Genomic DNA, 18,796 nt, shown 5'->3' with positions numbered 1-18,796 from the left:
CAGTAGAACAGTAGAAAAAAATTGATTACATACTAGATCATAAAGTAAGGCTTAATATACATACTAAATCATAAAGTAAGGCTTAATAGATTTTAGTGAGCTGGTATCTTACATATTATACTTTCTAACTAGAGATAAAACAAGGTTACCTGCAGTTAGCAAGTTATCAGGAAATAATAAGAGAGTTTGAGGCAGGGTGGCATGCATCTGTAATCACAGCTACTTGAGAAACTGAGACTTGAGGATTGCTTGAGCCCAGGGGTTTAGGCCAGTCTGACCAACAGCAAGATACTGTCTCTTAAAAAGAAAAAGGAAGGGTGAGTTTTAAAATGTTTTAAAAAGACAAAATGGTCATTATTTGCAGATAAATACCATTCTAAGAATACCTTTAAAAGCTTTAAAATTGTAAATCAGTAAGATTACTAATAAGTAGTTAGACAAAAGATAAATGTCCGAAAATAAATCGTTTAGTACCTACAAAGTACCAGGCATTGTACCAGACACCATAAGGGATAAAAAAATGGGTAAAATGTCCCTTATCTTAGGGAGCTTAAATCTGTTCAATAATTCATCTGTTACAAGGAAGGCTAATTTTAAAAGTACAGGAAAACTAGGTAGATGTTTGATAATAGACATGAGGTCACTGCTAGTAAAAGTATAAATTAATATAAGCTTTCTAGAAAGCATATTGGCTGTTTACTCACAGATTTTTACTTTATATTTCTTAGGCTTGCTGATTCTTTCTGTAGGAATTTATCCAATGAAATTAATCAGAAGTATGGACAAATATCTGTATGAAGATCCTGATTACAATATTGTATATAACAGTAAATACTGGCAGCAGTCTAAATAGTCATCAAAATAAAATTGGTGGAAAATAAACTATAGAACATCTGTAGAATAGAGAATACTGTGGGTTGACTAAGCATTACATCTTAGGAAAACGTTCACTTTATGTTATTATGTGTTAAAAAGAGATTACAAAACAATTTGCACACTGACTTTCCCCTATCTCAAAAGTGGGAAGAGACGCAATAGAAAAATAAGTCAGTGAGTCTGGATACATAAACAATTTACTGGTCGTTATTTCTGGATAGCAAGTAATTTTTTTCTTTAAGCTTGTCTTTGATATATATATATATATATCAGACAAGCTTATATATATGTATATATATTTTAATTAATTAATTTATTTAGTTTAACAATTGGGTGTTATACTTGGTCAGGTCCATGTGAGTTGTAATTAGTATGTGCTTGTTAGTGGTAGAATTGTGGCTTGACCCAGCTCTGTTTGACTGTAAAGCCTGTGCTTATGGGACAGAAAGAGGACATTCAAAATAAGTGGATATAGTGCACTCTTTTGAGATGTTTGGTGAAAAGATGAGAGAGGTATATATGTGTGCATTAAATTCCACAGTGTTATAGCCCGGCATCACTATACATAGTTTGCCATCTTCCTTTCATAGCCAAGCTTCTTTTTACATTGTTTTGCCTATAAAAATAAAATCTTACAGATGGGTGAAGTGAAAGTTAAACAGCTCTTTTCCCCCTGCTCTGACTCTCAAGTTTTTCTTCCCAGAGCAAATACTAAGAGTCATTGTGCATATCATTTTACATAAATTGATCACGTTACACATGTATTTCTGTAGTTCATTCTTGTGAATATAACCTAGTTACTTTATGTCATTACTTTTATGTCAGGGACTGTAGATATTATGAAACTACTACATCAGTCCAAGTGATAGCTTATGTACCATAGGACTTTGCTTTAAAATCTTGCATCATTTCATGTCATCTTTTGAATTCATAATCCTCAGTCTAGCATTCAAGATCTTCCAGTATGACACCATCTTAATACTTCAGCTTTATCTCCCCCATCTTATCCCTGCCCTGGGCCCCAGCCTGCTTCATTACTGGTTGATGATCTTTTGTGTCTTTATTAATATTGTTTGTTATGACTGCAGTTTCCCTTATATTACTCCTGTTTGTATCCAAATGCTATTTCTCTTTCCTCTTGCCATCCTTTCTTCTTTTTCCTAAATAGACTGTAAGATTCTTAGGCGCAGGGAGTATGTGTTATTCAGCTGCCTTTCATAATGCATGACGTAGTAGATGTTTGAAGAGTGTTTGTTTTTTATTTATTCAACGGATGTGCAAAAATGCATTGAGTGTAGTTGGCCTCTTATCCTAAGCCCATCCTCCTTGTTACCTATTCTGATCCTAGCCCCACTATAATCTCTTCCACTTTTAAATTACCCAGAGCACTCTGTATTGCTGTTATTACCAAAATCTACTTTATAGTCTCATATAAAAATACAATAAAAATTGTATCTTAGTAGATTGTAGATCTTTTAATAATAAGGACCATCTTTGCTTAGTTTTTATTCTTTTTTTTTTTATACATAATACCTTTGACCATATAATTTTTATTCTTGTAGTCACTAACATAATGTCTGTACACAGTGAGCACTCAGGAAGCATTTTTTCTTTTTTTGAGACAGAGTCTTACTTTGTTGCCAGGCGCCAGGCTGGAGTGCAGTGGAGCAATCTCGGCTCACTGCAAGCTCCGCCTCCTGGGTTCAAGCAATTCTCCTGCCTCAGCCTCCCGAGTAGCTGGGACTACAGGCACGCACCACCACGCCCAGCTAATTTTTGTATTTTTTAGTAGAGGCGGGGTTTCACCATGTTGGTCAGGATGGTCTCAATCTCTTGACCTCATGATCCACCCGCCTTGGCCTCCCAAAGTGCTGGGATTACAGGTGTGAGCCGCCGCGCCCGGCCTCAGGAAGCATTAATTGGATGGAGCTGAATTAAATTGGGAGGAAAAATTCAAACAAAAGCCTGAAATTTGCACTTTCTAGGGAGTCAGTGATCATTCTGCAGCACAAACTCCTTATCTGTAAAGATGGTGCTGGAATGCTTGAGCCTTGTAGCATTGCAGGGCTTTAAACTAAGAGCTTAGATTTAATGCATTAATAACAGGCTTCTGTTTTCAAATCCAAAACACTAAGTGATAAAGCTGCTTAAGAATAATTCATTTCCTTTCTCGTAACAACCCTATGTTATTTTTAATTTGCTTATTAGGAAGCAAAGGCATAGAGAAGTTTTGTGACTTATTTATAAACAGGAAAGGATCAATAAAGTAAGAATTGAAATAATATGCTGTTGGAAATATAGTGACATATTGTCAACCTGAAGTTTAGTGATTATGTCCAAGTACCCTTAAGTTCTCTTAACAGAATTCCAAAGTATTTACTGTCTATGAATTCATTCATGAATGCATGCGAAAACTGTTGAGCACTGATTATGTGCCAATCAGGCATTAGTTTAGGTGCAGAGATAAAACAGTGAATAATACAAAGAGCCGGGCTTCATGGAGTGCACAGTCAACTGAGAACAGAACAGGCTGGGCACAGTGGCTCACACCTGTAATCTCAGCACTTTAGGAGGCCAAGGCGGGCGGATCACCTGAGGTCAGGAGTTCGAGATCAGCCTGGCCAACATGGCAAAACCCCATCTCTGGTAAAAACACAAAAATTAGCTAGGTGTGGTGGCGGGTTCCTGCAGTCCCAGCTACTTGGCAGGCTGAGGCATGAGAATTACTTGAACCTGGGAGGCGGAGGTTGCAGTGAGCCCAGATCACACCACTGTACTCCAGACTGGGTGACAGAGTGACTCTGTCTCAAAAAAAAAGAAAGAAAAAAAAAAAAAGAAAAGAAAAAGGAAACAGGACAGGCTGCCTGTAGACTTGTATTCTGGTTCTTCTGTCACTGTCTGAGCAACTGAACCTCTCTGCCATCATTTCCTCCTGTGTGAAAGAGCAGGTTACACTAGAACTGGTTTTGTTTTTTGAGACGGAGTTTTGCTCTTGTTGCCCAGGCTGGAGTGCAGTGGCGCAGTCTTGGCTCACTGCAACCTCTGCCTCCCGGGTTCAAGTGATTCTCCTGCCTCAGCCTCCCGATTTAGCTGGGATTGCAGGCTTGCACCACCACACCTGGCTAATTTTGTATTTTTAGTAGAGACAGGATTTTTCCATGTTGGTCAGGCTGGTCTTGAACTCCCAACCTCAGGTGATCGGCCCGCCTTGGCCTCCCAAAGTGCTACGCTAGAACACTGCACCCAGCTACACTAGAACTTTTTAAAGGACATTGGTTTCTTCAAAGTTTTGAGTCTGTAAATTGTCAGAAATCCTCGTTTTCCAAAAACACAAAGGCGGGAACTAATTTCTTTCATGTGGTCTGTTTAGTTTACTTACTCCAGTATTTCATGCTCAGTGTTTCATGTTCAGTTCTTTATAGCTGAACTCCTTGTCTACTTTTTTTTCTTTAAGAGAAGAAGGGGGAAAGTGAGGAATTATTCTATTGTGATTTGTAATCGAGGTGCAATTTGTGGTGCATGGTTATATTCAGATCTAAGTTACAGTATTTAGAAATATGGTTCAGCCAGGTCTTGTGGCTCACGCCTGTAATCCTAGAACTTTGGGAGGTGAAGCAGGTGGATCATTTGAGGTCAGGAGTTTGAGACCAGCCTGGTCAACATGGTGAAATCCCATCTCTACTAAAAATAGAAAATTAGCCGGTGGTAGTGGTGCCCACTGGTAATCCCAGCTACTTGTGAGCCTGAGGTAGGAGAATCGCTTGAGCCTTGGAGGTGGAGGGTTGTGGTGAGCTGAGATCATGCCACTGTACTATAGTCTAGCAAGAGAGTGAGACCCTGTCTCAAAAAAAAAAAAAAAAAAAAAAGGAAGAAGAAGAAATATTATGGTTCTGCGATGGTGTTAATCAGAAACTTTTAAAACTAGTTTATCTGAAATTTTTTTCTGATTACATAACATCATCTGTAGATACGCACTTAACATAAAAAGATTAAGTGTTTATCTGTGCATGGTGAGGTTATGTTTTCCTTTTTATGCTTTTCTGTACTTTGCATATTTTCTATAATGAGCTTGTACTATTTTTGTAATTGGGGAAAAAGATTAAGATAACTATATAAGGAAGTACAATATCTCTCTTAACTGGCTTCCATGCTTTTAGTTTTTCCTTGTGTTTCTTGCTTCTTAAAAATTGTCATTGGTGATCTGAAATGGTGGCTCACACCTGTCATTCCTGCACTTTGGGAGGCTAAGGAGGGAAGATCACTTGAGGCCAGGAGTTCAAGACTTGAGCAATATAGTGATACCCCATCTCTACAAAAAATTTTGAAAAAAATAGCTGGGCATGGTGGCATGCACTTGTAGTCCCAGCAACTCGGCAGGCTGAGGCAGGAAGATAGCTTGAGCCCAGGAGTTCAAGCCTGCAGTGAGCTATGATTGTGCCACTGCACTCTAGCCTAGGCAACAAAGTGAGATCATATCTCTTAAAAAAAAGAAAAACAGGCCGGGCACAGTGACTCATGCCTGTAATCCCAGTACTTTGGGAGGCTAGGACAGGCAGCTCATGAGGACAGGAGATCAAAACCATCCTGGTCAACATGGTGAAATCCTGTCTGTACTAAAAATACAAAATATTAGCCGGGTGTGGTGGCATGCAGCTGTAATCTCAGCTACTTGGGAGGCTGAGGCAGGAGAATCACTTGAACCCTGGAGGCGGAGGTTGCAGTGAGCCAAGGTTGCACCACTGTACTCCAGCCTGGGCAACAGAGTGAGACTCTGTCTCAAAACAACAATAGCAATAAAAAACAACCCTTGGTTTCCTGTGGCCTACCAAATAAGAGTCCAATCCTGCCTGACCCCTAGGACCTTCACAGCTTGGCTTCAGCCTGCCTTTCCATTTCATTGCTGCCCTTCTCTTTCTACATATTTTCTCCAGTCCTTGAATGTATTGTGTTCTTCGATATTCCATCTCTCAGTTTCTCAGAACAAAAATTCTTTTAGAATCACCTTCACTTCTTTGACTCCCTTATACCAGGGAAGCTCATTTCTCACCACTTCTAGTGCCACAGGCTCAGCTACCTGGGTGGTTGCCACAGCCTCCTAACTGACTTCCTGCTTCTATCCTGCTTCCACTGCTGCCAGTCTTCCACAGAGCAGCCAGATCATGTCAGTCTTCTGCCAAACACCCTCTAGAAGCTCCTCACCTGACGCAGAGTAACTACTGAAGGCCTTCCATGGGCCTGAGAGCTTCGGGTAACCTGGTCACACCTCTCTGACCTCATCACTTCTCTTTCTAGTTTCACCCCGGATACTGGTATCCTTTCTGTTCCTCAGTTGTACTTAGCATATACCCATCTCAGATATTATTTCCTCATCCTTATAAGTTGTCTTTGCTGGTTCCTTCTCTGCTGCTTACATAGAAGCATTTCATAGGGCACTGTCCGTAGCTCTCTTCTTGGCTTATTCTGAATATGCCCTCCAGCCCCTGTGACTGCATCTATCCCATGCTTTTGACTACTGTTGCTACACTGACAACTCCCAAATCTGTCATTTGCCTGGATTTTCTCCTGAGTTCTCGGCCTATATTTCCATCTCTCTTGCATCCCGTACCACATATGCAAAATCCTGCTCAATATTAACCTCTTCCCCAAGATAACACAGCAGGACAATAAGCAGTTGCTCCCCCACAGCCTCCCACCTTGGTTGATGAGCCATCTGGTCATTTAGGGCAACACTTGGGAGTCATTCTCAACCACTTCCTCTCCCATAACGCAGCCAGATCCGAAAGGGCACCAGCTTCTCTCTCACATAGCTCTTGTGAACCCATTCCTTTGTCTCAGTTCTCACTGCCCCACCATAATTTAGTTAGCGTGTTCAATTTTGGTTTCTCTGGGCCACATTGGAAGAAGAGGGAATTATCTTGAGCCACACATAAAATACACTAACACTAATGATAGCTGATGAGCAAAAAAAAAAAAATCATACAATGTTTTAAGAAAGTTAAAGAATTTCTTTTGGGCTGCATTCAAAGCTGTCCTGGGCCACAGGTTGGACAAGCTTGGTTCAGATCTTCATTATTCCCTCCCCAACCCCTTTCTTTTTGAGATGGGATCTTGCTGTGTCACCCAGGCTGGAGTACAGTGATGCAGTCATGGCTTACTGCAGCCTTAAACTCCTCGGCTGAAGCAGTCCTATTGCTTTAGCCTCCTGGTAGCTAGGACTGTAGGCACATGCCACCATGGCTGGCTAACTTTTAAAAATGTTTTGTAGAGACACAGTCTCACTATATTGTCTAGGCTGACTCCTGGCCCAAGCAATCCTTACACCTCAGCCTCCCAAAGTGCTGGGATTATGGGCGTGAGCCACCATGCCTGTCCCCATTTCTCCCTTGATGGTACAGTCCTTAGGAGCATGGACTCTGAAGCCAGACTGCATACATTCTAATTTTGTTTTTCTTTTTTGTTTTGTTTTGAGATGAAGTCTCACTCTGTCACCCAGGCTGGAGTGCAGTGTTGCAGTCTCGGCTCACTACAACCTCTACCTCCTGGGTTCAAGTGATCCTCCCACTTCAGCCTCCCAAGTAGCTGGGATTACAAGTGTGTGCCACCATGCCCAGCTAATTTTTGTATTTTTAGTAGAGACAAGTTTTCACCATGTTGGCCAGGCTGGTCTCAAACTCCTGACCTCAAGTGATCCACCTGCCTCAGCCTCCCAAAGTGCTGGGATCATAGGTGTGAGCCACTGTGCCCCTCCCATTCTAATTTTTGATTTGCCACTTAGTTTTATGACTTTGGTCAAGTTTTGTAACTTCCTGTACCTTGGTTTCTGTATTGGTAAAATAGGGATAATAATTGGTTATGAGGATTAAGTGATTTAACAGATAAAAAGTACTTAGAACAGTGCCCAACACATCATGGTGATATTATTTTGACTGTTGAAGTAGCCACCTAGCTGGCTACTAAAGCCTTTTCCAGTCTGCTATTGAATCAGCTTTCAAAAATGGACGTCAGACCACATTCTTTCTTTCTTTTTCTTTTTTTGAAATGGAGTCTTACCCTGTTGCCCAGGCTGTAGTGCAATGGCGTGATCTCGCCTCACTGCAACCTCCACCTCCTGAGTTCAAGCAATTCTCCTGCCTCAGCCTCCCAGGTAGCTGGCATTACAGGCGCATGCCACCACACCTGGCTAATTTTGCACTTTTAGTAGAGACGGGGTTTCACCATGTTGATCAGAGGCTGATCTTGAACTCCTGACCTCAGGTGATCCGTCCACCTCAGCCTCCCAAAGTGCTGGGATTACAGGTATGAACCACCACACCTGGCCACATTATTCCCTTTCGAAAGTCATTCTGTGGTTTCCCTAAATCTGACCACTACTTATAGACTTAGCTCATCTCTGTTGTTCCTTTCTTCTTTCTCTGTTATAGCTATATTATAAATAGTTGACAGTTTTTGGAATATGCTTTGATCTTACATCCCTTGGCATCTTTGCATATGCTGTTTCTTCTTCTACTTGAAGTGCCCTTCCTTCCCTGGTGTTATTTGTGTCTTTAGTGATCAGTCCAGACTATGTCTAAACTTCCTGTGGAAACCTGGCCCTCTCCATGTAGAGCTGATTACCCCCTTCACACTCACCATAATATATTGCCATCATTTATTTCTACTATCTGTCAAGCAGACAAACAAGACAGTGAGCTTTAGCTCCATGGTGGTGGGAGATGGTCTTCTCCTCTTCCTCTTGTGATGCGGCCTTTGTATAGTGATTAGCACAGAGCACATGCTCCATAAACATTGTTGAATTAGTAATCGCATGTTCAGAAGTTTACTAAGATTTCTCTACTACTTTTCTCCAATTTCTCCAGACTGCAAGAGTTAGTTGATCGAGTGCTGGAACGTTTCCAGGCATCTGGACTAATAGTGAAAGAGTGGAATAGTGTGAAACTGCATGCTACAGTCATGAATACACTATTCAGAAAAGACCCCAATGGTAAGTCTACCAGAGAACTATAGCATGGTTTGTGATCAGCAGCCTTGCGGTATCTCTGAGGTTTATATAGAATGGACTATCAAAGAATCTCTGATATATCTTGTTTTCTAGACCTCTTAGCATATGCTGATGAGTATGGTAGCAGTGGGCAAGAACATACATAGCATGGGACTGTGGCTTCAAGGTCTTTTATTTCTGTCACACATAAGATTGCCAGATTTAGCAAATAAAAATACAGGATGCTCTGGTAAATTTTATATAAACAGTGAATAAATTTTTGGCATAAGTATGTCACATGCAATACTTGGTGGCTTTTTTTTTTTTTTTTTTAAAGAGAGAAAAGAAAGGAAGGTGAGCTAGTAAATGTTAGATCAGTGTTTCTCAACTAGGGGTGATTTTGCCCCCAGAGAACATTTGGCATTGTCTGGAGACATTTTTGGTTATCATAGTTAGGGAGCTCGAGATGGGTTGCTGCTGGTACCTAGTGGGGGCTGTCTAACACTCCACGATGTGTGGGACAGCCCCCCACAACAAAGAATTATTCTTCCCAAAATGTCAGTAGCACAGAAGTTGAGAAACCTTATGTTAGAATAATAAATTTTTTCTTCATGGACCAGATCTGAGGCTTTTTATAAAACTGCCTTGTTTTAATCCTTGATTTGGGTGTTTATTTCAAAAAGAAATTTTCTTTTCCTCCTGTCCTACCTCCAAAGTGAAAGCTTCTCTAGTCCCTTCAACCTCTGATCAGAAGTTACAAGTTCAAGCCATACGCAGCTCCTTCTTGCAAGACCCGTGGTTCAAAATACACTAGCACCAAGATCACATATTCCAGTTTCATTTCCTTTCTTGGGCCCCAACCTTGGTTTTAGAAAATGTAGGGCTCATGCCTGTAATCCCAGTACTTTGGGAGGCTGAGGCAGGTGAGTCACTGAGGTCAGGAGTTTAAGACCAGCCTGGCCAATGTAGTGAAACCCCATCTCTACTAAAAATACGAAAAGTAGCCAGGCGTGGTGGCATATGCCTGTAATGAAAGGCTGAGGTAGGAGAATCACTTGAACCCAAGAGGCAGGTTGCAGTGAGCCGAGATCGTGCCACTGCACTCCAGCCTGAGTGATGGAGCAAGACTCTGTCTCAAAAAAAAAAAAAAAGAAAAGAAAGAAAGAAAGAAAGAAATCTAGGTGGGAAGAGAACTTCTTCAGGACTTGAAGCGTTGACTATTTGTAGGTTTTTAGTTAGGCCGATTTGTGTGTTCCCTTTAGTTAAGGCATGTCTTTTAATCTCTCTCAGATATGTACCAAAGATTCCAACTGGAAATCATTTGATATTAACCCCATTTGGTTAGAGCCATCGTAGGACCAAGAAATATGTAGCCATCTAGTTATTAGTTCTAAAATATTACATTTTTGTGATGCCATGTTGAATTTTATTTAAGAATTATAAATAAATCTCTGTTTTACTTTTGAGAACACTGAGATTAAAAGAGCTTCAGATAACTCAGTCAAAGACTATATATACTCTTGTTTGGGTAGGTAATAGAATCTAAAACTTTGAACTTGCTCCAGTTGAGCATATTTCTTTTTTTTGTTTTTTTCATCTTACTCTGTCACCCAGGCTGGAGTGCAGTGGTGCGATCGTGGCTCACTGCAGCCTCCACCCCTGCCTGGGTTCAAGTGATTCTCCTGCCTCAGCCTTCCGAATAACTGGGATTACAGGCATGTGCCACCATGCCCAACTAATTTTTGTATTTTTAGTAGAGACAGGGTTTCACCATGTTAGTCAGGCTGGTCTTGAACTCCTGACTTCGTGATCCACCCACCTCAGCCTCCCAAAGTGCTGGGGTTACAGGCATGAGCCACTGCACCCAGCCCAGTTGAGCATATTTCTTTCCTTTAGGGAATAATACTACAGGAAGTGGGAATATTTTAGATACCTAGGTATTATAATGTAGCTTGTCCAATGGAAACATTTAACTAGGTTTGTGCTATTTGTTTTATTTTGGATGGCATATTTTAATTTTGGAACACCGTGAGAATCCTCTGTATATTTTAACATCATTATGTAAAGGCAGAGTTTCAGAACTCTGTAAGTATACTCTAAATTTATTGGTTCAGAAGACATATATTGTATTAAGATAACTGTCTGTGATGATGGAAGTATTCTGTATCTGTGATGTCTAATATGGTAGCCACTAGACACATGTGGTTATTGAGTGCTTGAAAGGTGGCTAGTGAGGACTGTAAAAGTGAACTTTTATTTTTAGTTTTAATTAAAATTTACATAACCACATCTGGATATTGGCTACTGTTTTGGACAGTGCATGTATAGACAGTATTTTATTAGACATTTATTAGCTATCAGTACATTTTGCATTTGTCTTAGTACTGAATATTTGTCCAGAGCTCTTAAAACTATATCATGGTCCATTATCAACTAATCTCTTTACATAGAAAGAGTTCAGTTATATAGGAATCTGTATATTCTAAGTTGTGTGGATCCGAGTTTATATTCAGTTAGCACTAGAGGTTTATATAAGAGAATGTTGTGTGTTCCCTCTAACTGCAGATTTTCAAAATATAATCGCTTTATTGGGATATAGTTCACATACTATACAATTTACTCTTGATATATATAATTTAGTGGTTTTTAGTATGGTTAAAGTTGTACAGCCATCACCACAATCAGTTCAACATTTTTATCACCCTAAAATGAAACTTCATGCCCATTGGCAGTCACCTGCCATTTCTTCCTACCCCTCTCACCCTGCCCTCCTCCAACCTCCACCAAGCCCTAGGCACCACCAGTCTACGTTATGCCTCTATAGAGCTGCCTGTTCTGGACATTTCATGTAAACAGAATCACTCAGTATGTGATCTTTTGTGGCTGACTTCTTTCACTTAACATAATGTTTTCAAGGCTCATCCATATAAGTACATCATTCCTTTTTTTTTTTCCTGTGTGTGTGTGGTTTTTTTTTTTTTTTTTTTTTTTTTGAGACAAGGTCTCTGTTGTCCAAACTGGAGTGCAGTAGAGTGATCTCAACTCTGCAACCTCCACCTCTCGCACTGGAGAGATTCTCCCACCTCAGCCTTGTGAGTAGTTGGGACTACAGGCGCATGCCACTACACACAGCTAATTTTTAAGCTTTTTTATAGAGGCAGGTTCTCACTATATTGCCCAGGTTGGTTTCAAACTTCTGGGCTTAAGCAGTCCTTCTGCCTCAGCCTCCCAAAGTGTTGGGATTACCGATGTGAGCCATCATGCCTGGCGCTTCATTTTTTTATGGCTGAATAATAGTCCATGGTATGGATATGCCACATTTTATGTATCCATTTATCAATTGGTGGACATTTGTGTTGTTTCCGCTTTTTGATATTTATTTGGTATTAATTTGTTGTTCTTTTGCAACTTCACACAGTCTTTTTCTCTTAACAGGAGACCTATTTTTAAGTTGTGAAATATGCATGGGATTGGGATCTTTGATTAAGAGCATTCTTCTCATTAGAGAAATAGTTCCATAGTTACCCATGTGCAACTCCAGTGGGCTAGCTGAAATGTATTATGTATTATGTTAATGGAGTTATTAAAACTCTAGATATATTTGATCAATTCTGGCTTCGTATACTCCTTACTTATAAAAGTAAAAGAACATACTTAAAGGTGGAAATAGGTATTTTTGAATGTCTGTCAGTTGGTAAGAAATGATTAATATTTCAGAAAATATTCTGAGTTAATTCTTGAGGATCCTTTGAGTTTTTTGTACTCTGGACTCTCCTGTATTGAATTTTTACTTGAAAAGGACATGAAATGATGTTACATTTTTTTCTTTCCTGTTTCCCTCTCCTCTGATATTCTTTTTCTTGCCAACCTTTAAGGATCTCTTTTGAGATAGCAACCCAAATTAACACAAGAAGCTAGAGCACAGCTTGATTTAGGCTAAGGTCATAGATTTGCTGCATTCCTATGTAGAATGCCTGTAAGGATACCTTTGATTGCAACTAGAGGGTTCTTTTTCCTTTGGGGGAAGTTCTTAAATCAGCCCAGAGCATAATTGCCAGCAGTTTTGACTAGTTAATGTGTGAACTCTTATGTATTTTTACATATTTAAAATTATATGCCCCTTATCTTAGGTCTGTAGAACGTAAGGAACCTTTGAAAATTACTCAGTCCTACCTCTCACTTTGTCAATGAAGAACTAAGGTCCACGATAGAGACATAATTTGCTTAAGAATGTAGCTAGTTGCATAGTTAGGAATATATAGATGGTGCCTGGAGAATGTCAAATGAATAAATTAATGAGTAAATGTATATTGAATGAATTGATGACAGAACTGAGACTAGAAGACAGGTCTCTTGATTCATAGCCTGACGTTTTTCCTCTGCATTATGCCACTTTCGAGGTAGTATGTGAAAATTTTTCTAGTTGTACCTATGTACCTGTAGAAATCCAAGAGAAAACAACCAACCAACCTAAGCTTCTAACATTATCTTTGGAATATTTACAGCTGAAGGCAGGTACAATCTCTACACACCAGATGGCAAATATATCTTCAAGGAAAGAGAATCATTTGATGGCCGAAACATTTTGAAGGTCAGTATGAAGCACAGTGAATTGAAAATCCTTTGGCACGTGTCCTAAATAAGGGAGGAAAAATTGTAGTTCTCCTTTTAACAATACAGTATATTTTTCTCATACTTCTTCATACCTTGTCTCATACTTGTTAAAATTTAATTATCTAAAGGGTAAGAAAGGAAAAGGAGGTGGTCCTCTTAAGGCTTTGGCACTTCTAGAGTACTTGAAATTGATTTGTTTGTTTGTTTATCTGAGACAGTGTCTCGCTCTGTTTCTCAGGCTGGAATGCAGTGGTGCAAACACAGCTCACTGGAGCCTTGACTTCCTGGGCTCAAGTGATCCTACCACCTCTGTCTCCCAAAGTGCTGGAATTACAGGTGTGAGCTTCTGCACCCTGCCTGAAATTGGTGATTTAAGAAACACTGATGAAAAGAAAAAAAAAAAGAAACAATTAGGTATTCCAGCTACTTAGATTCATAGAAATAAGTTGATTTCAACCTAAGTTTTACTCTGTACTTACCTCTGTAGGTTTGAGCTTGCATTTTTTTAAGTAGAAAATAATTATTTGTCTTGTTCCAACAGATTTTTCTCTTTACCCACAAAGTCAGTCTCTGAAGTGGCTTTATAATCCGTTTTGACTCAGAAACAGCCTATGTCCTAAAAAGCAGATGGTGCATTTCTGACTGTTGAGGCTTTGCCTTTCTAAGTGTTGAATTAATCTATGAAATGCATGTAAAGGGGTTCTTCAGGATTACATTTATCTTTCTCCAACAGACTACCCTTCTGCAATATTCATGATTTATGCCTTCTCTATCTGGTTAACATGCCATCGTTCCTCTGGACAAAGAGAAACATAAGTTGATACTAATGGAGAGGTTTTCGAGTCTTTTTTTCATTTGCTCTGTAAGGGTTTAGGTCATTCTCAAGGCTGTGGGTGTTTTGCTGAGGTGGAAGGGAAGTATATAATAACATCAGAATAAAGCTGTAGCTTGAGAAATACTTGTACTTTTGCTTACCTATTCCATCTTCCATTCCCTTATCTTGTCACTTTACAGTTTCTTGCCCAACGCTGAATGTGACCCCATTGCCTTAATTAATGATATCACTCTTCAACAGCTGTGACTGCTTACCATGGAGCCCAATAGGGCAGTGCCAGCCATCAACTCAGACAGGCATTCCAGCACCCACATTGCAGAGCTATGCCAAAGTCCTTCCTTTCCTTGATATGTTTTCTCTTTTTGAGTAGTTTTCTTGTTTTTGAGGTAGCTTTGTGTTTGAGTGGCAGGCTGCTAATGAATTCAGCTGTAGTTAGCTTTACTGTTTTTCCCAGGCTGCAGCTTCGGTGTGATATGAATCGTTCTCTTCTTTTACCACCTTTCTTTGGGGATTTTCTAGTATCATCATGAATTACTTTGCTTTTTGTTGTTGTTAATTTAGTTAAGAAAGAAAATAGACTGAATGGGGAAAGAAATCTTTAGGAATGGCTCAAAGCCAACTGGCTTTTAATGGAATTAAAACTGAAGCCTTGTGTGTTGATGCAAGTCAGGTGTGAGGTGCTTCGACATCTGTAAGAGTGGGATGATGAGAGAGCCTGTTGGGTGGCTGTATGAGCAGTGTGGAACTTTTACCTTGGTATGGAATTTCTCTTACTTTGCAAAGTAAGTTTTCCATTTAAAGATGCTTTTTCCAGAAATCTTCTGAACCACCCCAGTGATGACATGAATGTAGCTCCCTCTAGTGTTGACAAGGACTTGCTGTATCAGTATACCCTTACTAATTCAAACCCAGTCACTTTTAGCGCTGGACCTAGCTAGGTTCTTAGAGACCATTTAGTCCAATTCCCCACTTTAATCTCTGACACGAGATCTACTAAGGTAAAGTGACTTGCCAGAGGTACCGCTAGTTAGTAGCAGAGTCTGAATCAGAGCAGAAAGACTCAAAACTCACTAACTGAGCATTGTTTTCTGCTGCCTCCCATAAAGATGCTCAGTGTTTAGGTAGAGAACATTACATACTTGAAGTTGGGCATATCTGCCTGAACTGGGATAATGTCCAATTAAAACTCGTTTCATAAATGGTGGGGCAGTGAGTGTGCCAATTAATCTAAAACCGTAGCTAGTTAATAATTAGACTTTTGTACTGAATATAATACCAACACTAACAGAAATACTTAATGACTGTATACCATCTGCCAGACTATGTGCCCTAAAGATGAGAAACAGTCATTATGATACAATCCCTGCCTTTCAGGAGCTTCCAGTCCATGAGGGAAACAGATAGTTAATAGGCAATTAGAATATGAAAACCATGGCGTGAGTTAAGGACAAGTGCCTTTGACCACAGATAGTTATGACGAAGTACCCTTTAGCATAGTTTCTAATGTTTTACTCTTTAATCACTAGTTCCAGAAAAATAATTTATCACCTATGTTCAATCAAGGGAATTAACTTCTTTCTTAAAGTAAAGGTAAATTGTGGGCTTCAACAGTTACCTCCCACCCCCAACACAGGCAATTAACTATGTTTGTGAAGTAGAAGTCCACCCATCTTTTGGCATTACCATGATTGGACATGTCTTTCTCAATTAAAATGTGACTCCATGGCCCGTGAAGCCCTTAAAATAAAAAAAAGGATTTAGAAAACCAGTGGACTTTATATATATAGTTTTTGTATGTTATGAAATTATTATGTTTAAAAAGAAAAAAATCAATTTCACTAACAAGATAGGAACTGACTTGGAGTAAACAGAAAGGTAGCATTGGTTGTTAAGGAGCCTAAGCATACGTGTGCAGCATGTTAACAGCTGCACAGGCCAAGGATCAGGAACGTGGTGATGGGAGGCAGCCTTACAAAAAAATCAACTTCATCTACTATTCAAAGAGAAGCAAAACAAGAAAGAAAGTCATTGCTCTTTGCTGTAAGAATTTAATGAGTAACAGCCAATTGCTATTCTACTCCATGAAAAAAATTGGTTCTTTTGGCTTGGTATAATATTATGTGTTCTGGGTGCCTTAATAAGAAAAAAAAAAAAAAAAGAAATCTTTAATGACTGTTGGAGGTGGAAGCCACATTTTTCTTTTGTACAGCTTTTTTGAGAGTTGTTGCAGCTGCAATATACTAGTGTCTGGTTATTTCTAGTTAAAGTAAGAATTTTCTTTCCCTGGGAAAGACTGAATTAAGAATTGACACCCGGAATAATTCTCCTGTGTTATTCAAACCTGAGAAGGAACAAACATATTTGGTTATGGTGGTTTTTATGGAAGAGTGCCAGATAGCTCCAAAAGGAGGAAGCATGAGTGAAGAAGACCTAGGTCAAATTCATAGGATGGCGTCCCCTCAGAGAGTGTCCATTTCTAACCTAAGAGATAACAAAAAGAGATGCTGTTTGGACAGCCACAGACAGTGATACATTTATAATTGGAGAAATCATGCTGACCTAAAGACACACTGCCTGGAAGTACCTGTTCCCTCACTAGCTAGAATTAGAATGGTCATTAACTGCCAGCTTTTGGGGAGAGAGGTGATGACAGTCCATTTGGGGTCTTAAGCAATAGAATCAGTATTCCAAGATTGTGCTCTCAGCAGCTTGAACCAGAGGTACGATATTAACTGTTCAAAAGCATGGCTTCTGACTGCAGGGTGAAGAGGAGGCATTAGAGCCCTAGGTTGTACACATTAGAGAGGTGATATGATACAAATAAAGGCACAGTGATGTATTTGGGAAAGAATGGAAAGTACTGTAGGTCTAAAATCAAAGTATAGTGTAAAAGTGCTATTTCTTTAGACACTTAAAAATCCTGGAAAATATAAGCCATGTAAAAAGGAGATGAATTTGTACCTTTCCTATTTTATATATGAAAATCTTTAAATTTAGAGAAAGAAGGGACTGGCAGTATTAAGCTAACTATATTAAAATATGTTTCAAATCTCTAGCCACATTGAGACTTTTCTTGAAAGATGTAAATGAGCCACCCAAGTATTTCATTCAGTTTTGGTTTTGTCCCATCTCTGTTCTTTAGAGCCTTTAAAAGGACAATTAGAATGAATAAATTTAAATGAGATCTTTAGTTTGCTTTACTTAGAGAAATTTTTATGAAGGAAGCTATAAAAATACTGTTCATTCTTTTTTACTGAAAAATATATTTATGTACATGAGTCATACATTTACTGTTTAACAAATAATCATAAAGTGAACAGTGTGACTACTACTGAGCTCAAAGAGTAGAGTCTGCCTCCCATGCCCCTCTCGGGGCTCTTTAGTCAGTCTGTCCTAAGGGAACAGAAGCACAATTAAAGTCTTAAACACTCTCAGGGGAGAGGCTTGTTTTGAGTGAATATTTTGTTTTGCAGTATTAGAAGAGTGTTGAAAAGATAAATTCAGGTTTTTTTGTTGTTGCTGTTGAAAAGATAAATTCAGTTTTTCTTTTTGGAGGACAGAGAAGAGAGGTTCACAACAAAATTGAGCAGAAAGTACAGTGTTCCCAAATACCCCATCCCTGCAAATGCACGACCTCCCCCACTGTTGGCATCGGACACCACACTGGTAGATGTTTACACTTGATAGACCACACTGACACATCATCACCCACAGTCCGCAGTTTGCATTAGGATTCGCTCTTGAGTTTCTCTGCTGAGTTCCTCTTTTCAGTTGTATTCATTTGTGCTCTGATTTTTTAAATTATTTCTTCTCTTCTGCTTAATTTGGATTTAATTTGCTCTTACTTTTCTAGTTTCCTAAGGTAGAAGCTTAGATTATTGATTTTATGTCATTCTTTTCTAAAATATGCACTAAATACTATAAATTTCCCTCTAAGCACTGTTTTGATGCATCCTACACATTTTCATAAGTTGTATCTTCATTTTCATTTAGCCTTAAAATATTTTAAATTTCCCTTGATGTGTGTGTGTGTGTGTGTGTGTGTGTGTGTGTGTGTGTGTGTTTTGTGTGGGTTTTTTTTGTGTGTGTTTTTTGTGAGGTTTCCTTTTTAAAAGTTAATTTTTAATTTCTTTAGGTATAGGGCTTCATCGCTCTGTCACCCAGGCTGGAGTGCAGTGGCACAATCATAGCTCATTGCAGCCTCAAACTCATTGGCTCACTCAAGTGATGGGTGAGCTACCTTCCAAGTAGCTGAGACTACAGGCGTGCCTGGCTAATTTTTCTTTTAAATTTTTTTGTAAAGATGGGGTTTCACTGTGTTGTCCAGGCTGTTCTCTAACTCCTGGGCTCAAGTAATCCTCCCATTTCAGCCTCACAAAGTGTTGGGATTACAGGAGTGAGCTACCACACCCAGCTAAGATTTCTTTTTGGCCCATGTGTTGGTTAGAAGTGTGTTTCTTTGTTTTTTTTTTTTTTTTTTTTTTTTTTTTTTT

At 39.3% G+C, this 18,796-nt stretch overlaps 1 protein-coding gene across 6 annotated transcripts in view; it reads left to right on the top strand.

Annotated features, from left to right (window-relative positions):
* ASCC1 (activating signal cointegrator 1 complex subunit 1) overlaps positions 1-18,796 on the top strand; it is a 133,158-nt gene that overhangs the window by 81,297 nt on the left and 33,065 nt on the right. For 5 of the 6 annotated variants that reach the window (XM_032256294.1, XM_032256290.1, XM_032256292.1 and 2 more), the window contains exons 8-9: positions 8,733-8,857; positions 13,360-13,445. In XM_032256294.1, the coding sequence (XP_032112185.1) occupies positions 8,733-8,857; positions 13,360-13,445 (211 nt within the window). Of the gene's footprint in view, positions 1-8,732; positions 8,858-13,359; positions 13,446-14,009; positions 15,728-18,796 lie in introns of those variants that run through there. The other variant, XM_032256295.1, reaches the window with a different exon arrangement.

Source organism: Sapajus apella, unplaced genomic scaffold (genome assembly GCF_009761245.1).
Source record: "Sapajus apella isolate SASKATOON/1434 unplaced genomic scaffold, GSC_monkey_1.0 scaffold94, whole genome shotgun sequence".
Taxonomy (NCBI): Eukaryota; Metazoa; Chordata; class Mammalia; order Primates; family Cebidae; genus Sapajus; species Sapajus apella.
The sequence above is the reverse complement of the archived record's forward strand: the minus strand, read 5'-3'. Positions and strand labels throughout refer to the sequence as shown.